The following is a 5270-nucleotide window of genomic DNA, read 5'->3' on the forward strand; positions in this document are numbered from 1 at the left end:
CTGTGCACCCTAACTGCCTTAGTTAGGTTTGATGCCCCCCGATTTCCCTTCAAAATTCAGATGGATTCACTTTCTGGTTTCAAGAGTAGCAACAGCTCTGAGTGAGTGAGCTGCCACCGAACATGTGATCTAATAATAATGTTATGGTAGAAGTCAGTGTATATGTGTAACGCCTCCCAGCTCCGCTTCTCCATCTGCTGGTGGCAACGATCACAAAATACTGTGCATTTTAAAATATCCCAACAAATAATTATGAGCAAAAGGGAACGTTTATGGTTTGTAATGACACTGAGCGCTTTTGAAAGGTACCATTCAATTTCAGCTTTCCCCTCCAAATATCAAAGAAAACCCAAAGTGTGGATGTTTGGTGGAAAAGCGGTGATTTTAATTACAGCAGACAGATAAAGCTGTGATAACACAGATTCTTCTTTGTTCTCACGGGCCAGATCTTTTTTTTTGTTTTTGTAGGATTTCCAAACAGATTCTTCTTCTGATGTTCAAAGGAGGGGCAAACCTTGAGTCTCACCAAAATGTCAAATACAACCCATGATAGAAACTTGCTCCAACATCTGATCACACCACCACATGTACCCACTGAACCACGTCCTGTTCGCTCAAGGACACAGTCCAACCCTGTCAAGGTTTCAAGTATTGTTTACAATTTTTTCTCCTCTGTTTTGGCTCTTGCACCAGCCTGACCTGGCTGGTAGTCAGCTCACACCACATATAAAGAGGGAGCCCCGACTGTCGAGGCAGCTCTCGTCACTTCGTTTCAAGTTGGTGCAGCCGTGTTTCAGCCTGCCTTCCTATGGATCTGATCTCTGCCTGTGAACGGGTGATGCCTCAAGTAGGTTTGGACACCACAGCGGCAGACCTGGTCCCCATGTCCCACAATGCCTCTGCTGTGGGAGCACCGGGCATCTCCGTGGTGACCAGAACTTTTATACTGCTCATCTGTCTGCTGCTGGTTGCCTGGAACAGCATGGAGAAGAAATCTGTACCAGGTAGGTCCAACGATCATTTGTCAGGGTTGGTTCCTTTTGTCTTGGAGCTGCTGTCGGTTCTTGTACCATTACTGTTATAAATCTATTGTTATTCACCACAACAGGCCCTTCTTTCTGTCTGGGCTTGGGGCCACTTCTGTCATATCTGAGATTCAGCTGGACCGGCATCGGCACAGCCAGCAACTACTACAACAAGAAGTATGGAGACATGGTCAGAGTCTGGATCAATGGAGAGGAAACCCTCATCCTCAGCAGGTCAGAAACAATCAATGCTAATGAATAAAGGTAGAGTCACTCAGAGTGTAAACTGATATTCTGTTCACTGCAGAAAGTCAAACAACAACTTTTATACATGTTTTAAACACATTTTTGAAGTGGCATTTTTTACAGCGTTGATTCATTTGTTAACACTTTAAAATAAGGAACGATAATTAATGAATCGTTAATGAGTAATTCCTGTATAAATGTAATTTGAAGACTAAACAGAAGATAACAGTGAGTTAGAAGAGAACAGACTGGGAGATACTATTATGTAAATGATTAGTGCAAGAAAGTTCTTAAGACTATTAGTGAGAGTCCTACTCTTTGGTTTGTTAAGGAACTAAGTTATTTATTTGCTTATTCTGTTTCATGTATTTTGTGTTTTCTAGGGCATCAGCTGTGCACCACGTTCTGAAGAGTGGACAGTACACGTCACGGTTCGGGAGCAGACAGGGACTCAGCTGCATCGGCATGAACGAGAGAGGCATCATATTTAACAACAACGTGACCCTGTGGAAAAAGATACGCACCTATTTCACCAAAGGTACAATTTTAACCTTTCGAATCGGCCGTAGTGGTTAATCCAGTCATTAGACTCGAGTCATAAACCCTTGTGTTGTTCTCCGTCAGCCCTGACCGGCCCCAGCCTGCAGCAGACGGTGGAGATCTGCGTCTCCTCCACGCAGACTCACCTCGACAACCTGGACGTCTTGGATCAGGTGGATGTCCTCAGTTTGCTGCGCTGCACCGTGGTGGACATCTCCAACAGACTGTTCCTGGATACACCTGTGGATGGTGAGTAAGCATAATTCATGTTATCATTGTAAGTTGTAAATCAATAAATGTAATTGTCTGGAAAGTTGGATCAGTCACATTTAGTTTGGGTCAGTGAAGTTACAGTGGATTTATCTCACCACTGTTTTGTTAACGACTCTGTGTCCAGAGAAAGAGCTGCTGCTGAAGATCCAGAAGTATTTTGACACTTGGCAGACTGTGCTGATCAAACCAGACATTTACTTCAAGTTCGGCTGGATTCACCAGAGGCACAAGGCTGCAGCGTGAGTCATTTCATACATCTTCTTCTCACATATGTAAGTGTTTTGGCTGAATTGTGTTTGACAATCAAGTACAATGTGTTATCTCACAGCCAGGAGCTGCAGGATGCCATAGAAAGCCTTGTCGAGCAGAAGAGGAGAGATATGGAGCAGGCTGATAAACTGGACAACATCAACTTCACTGCAGAGCTCATATTCGCACAGGTCGGTTTGAGAATTGAATAAACGCCCTTTCTTTTTTCTTTTTTTGCAAATGCTCAGCACTTCCTCTAACCCAGACGTCGACGTGTGTGCGTTTTCAGAACCACGGCGAACTGTCGGCAGAGAATGTGAGGCAGTGTGTGCTGGAGATGGTGATCGCAGCACCAGACACTCTGTCCGTCAGCCTCTTCTTCATGCTGCTGCTGCTCAAACAGCATCCAGACGTGGAGCTGCAGCTGCTGCAGGAGATAGACACAGTTATCGGCAAGTGGCTGGAGAACTTATAAGAACACTTATAATACATAGTCGAGATTTAGGGCTGTCTACCAACGCTAGATTTAAAAAACAAGAACAAAAAAAACATTTTGGAAGAAATCCCTGATGAAAATATTGAGTTTGCCTTTTTATATCTGAAACAAAATTTTAACATACGAAAACAAAATAATAAATAAGTCTGGACACATGAAAATGTCCTCGAGAGAAACTTACATTTCCACGTAACACACATTCACCTTTAACATACACTCGACTTTATTTCACACGAGGGAACAAAACATGTCACATTAAGATCATGAGAAATTTGTATCTTCATGTGTGATGTTAAACGAAGATGATATCACATGTTAACTGGACGTTTTAACAAGTGCATCACATAGGAAATTTTGTCAGATGTGGATCAGAATTTCTACATCTGGAAACAAAATGAGTTCACATATAATCTGCTGCACGTCAAAGTTGCATTTTAACAAGCAGCCTGTGTGATAATAACGAGATAAAGATCAAAATAAAAGTCAGCTTACATTCACTCAGTTGCCAGTTTACTAGGGACAGCTAGCTAGAACTAAGCACACATCAAACCTGCAATAATTCCTAACTTCATCATGTCATGATGTCATGTCAGTTCTTGCTGAGACTGTAGCGGTCTAGCAGTTATGACGTCTTTACCTTCGTCTTGCTGTAGGTGAGAGGCAGCTTCAGAACGGGGACCCTCAGAAGCTGCATGTGCTGGAGAGCTTCATCAACGAGTGCCTGCGGTTCCACCCTGTGGTGGACTTCACCATGCGCCGAGCTTTGTCTGATGACATCATAGACGGCTACAGGGTGCCGAAGGGAACAAACATCATCCTGAACACCGGCCACATGCACCGGACAGAGTTTTTCAACAAACCCGACGAATTCAGACTTGAAAACTTTGAAAGAAATGTGAGTTGATGCAGATTTCTGACCAGTGAAAGTAAATCCATCAACCCTTAAAGCCTGTTCTCTCATCCAACATTTTCACTATGAACAATGGTAACATAAGTGAAGACACCATTATCTGACAGAGTAAGATTCATTTGGGATATTTCACTTTCTTTTCTTGTCTAATTCTTCATTTCTCACTGGTTTGAAGTGGGCGGGGCTCAGCTGGAAAAGCTGAGGTCACATATTCCTGTGCACTCATTCAGCAACGATCAAATCACAATCTGATCAACTAGTCGGTTGTTTGTTTAAATTGCCACTGACAGTGAAGTCTGAGAAGACCACTGCACCACACTCTGGATGAAGCATCAAACTATTAATAAGTTACATCTAAATGAGCTTTTTTCTTTATGTCATGAATATTAATGCTATAGAGAGATGTTTTCTCTAACCCTCTCCTCTGTCCTGCCTCAGGCTCCTCGCCGCTACTTCCAGCCGTTCGGGTCAGGGCCCCGCGCCTGCGTCGGTAAGCACATCGCCATGGTGATGATGAAATCCGTCCTGGTAACGCTGCTCTCCCAGTACTCGGTTTGCCCCCATGAGGGCCTGACCCTGGACTGCCTCCCACAGACCAACAACCTCTCCCAGCAGCCTGTAGAGCATCAGCAGGAGGCAGAATCTCATCTCAGCATGAGATTCTTACCCAGACAGAGAGGCAGCTGGCAAACGCTCTGAGGCTCACGTGTACCGATGCATTCAAACAGAATATATACATCCACTATATTATCCTCTGCATCTGTATTATCTTGTGACTGTACAAAACTAACTTTTATATCTTGAATGTTAATGTTGTTGTTGCTGTTGAATATTAAAGTTGTATTATTTGAAATCCATCCTGCGACATGTAAATGTAGACGTGCTAATACCGAAGTAAATGTAAATTATTGTGCCAGTGTTTTGTTTTGTCCTTTTTTTTCCCCCGTGCACTCAGAATAAACTAATTGCATATACATTTTCTATCTAGTCCCATCTACATTTAATCCAATGTTATGTTGTTGAATAATGAATTACCTTAGCCCGATTGCATTAAATTAAGACAGAAACCTTGCGTTTAATCTTTTATCACATTTAAAGTTGCGGGGAACTTTTCTAGGGTTTACTATTCTACAAAAAAGTAATGTATTTCAAACTGGTTATTCTCTCTGCTGTAATAAATAACACATCTACTGATCTGACTCGACAACATAGAGAAACCTTCCATTAAATGTGTCATTTACACTGAAGGTATGTAATAGAATAAGATGGTGCATTTAAATGTAATTAAAATGCTAAAGGCAAATTGTTTTATCAAATTTAAATGTATATTCAGACTAGAAGATGTTGGGTGCATTTTCCAAATCAAAAAATAACATTTGGTCTAGAAATTCCTCTGTTCTTTTTTTTTTTTTTAATTCTTCACTAAACCAGTTCTACTGGTGTCCCGGGGGCCAAATGCTGTCTCTAACTGGCCCTTCGATCCATTTGTTTAAAGGCTAATTAGCCAATTCATTAGCTTTGTCTTTACATA

General features: G+C 42.1%; 1 protein-coding gene across 1 annotated transcript; it reads left to right on the top strand.

The window, feature by feature from the left end:
- The first annotated feature begins 676 nt into the window (after positions 1-676).
- cyp19a1a (cytochrome P450, family 19, subfamily A, polypeptide 1a) lies at positions 677-4718 on the top strand. The gene is made up of 9 exons (XM_030413226.1): positions 677-1004; positions 1109-1259; positions 1655-1809; positions 1896-2060; positions 2209-2323; positions 2413-2524; positions 2623-2785; positions 3483-3724; positions 4178-4718. The coding sequence occupies exons 1-9, from the start codon at positions 809-811 to the stop codon at positions 4436-4438; spliced, it is 1560 nt and encodes a 519-aa protein (XP_030269086.1). The 5' UTR covers positions 677-808; the 3' UTR covers positions 4439-4718.
- Positions 4719-5270: the final 552 nt, after the last annotated feature.

The sequence above is a fragment of the Sparus aurata genome, chromosome 4 (assembly GCF_900880675.1).
Source record: "Sparus aurata chromosome 4, fSpaAur1.1, whole genome shotgun sequence".
Classification (NCBI taxonomy): domain Eukaryota; kingdom Metazoa; phylum Chordata; class Actinopteri; order Spariformes; family Sparidae; genus Sparus; species Sparus aurata.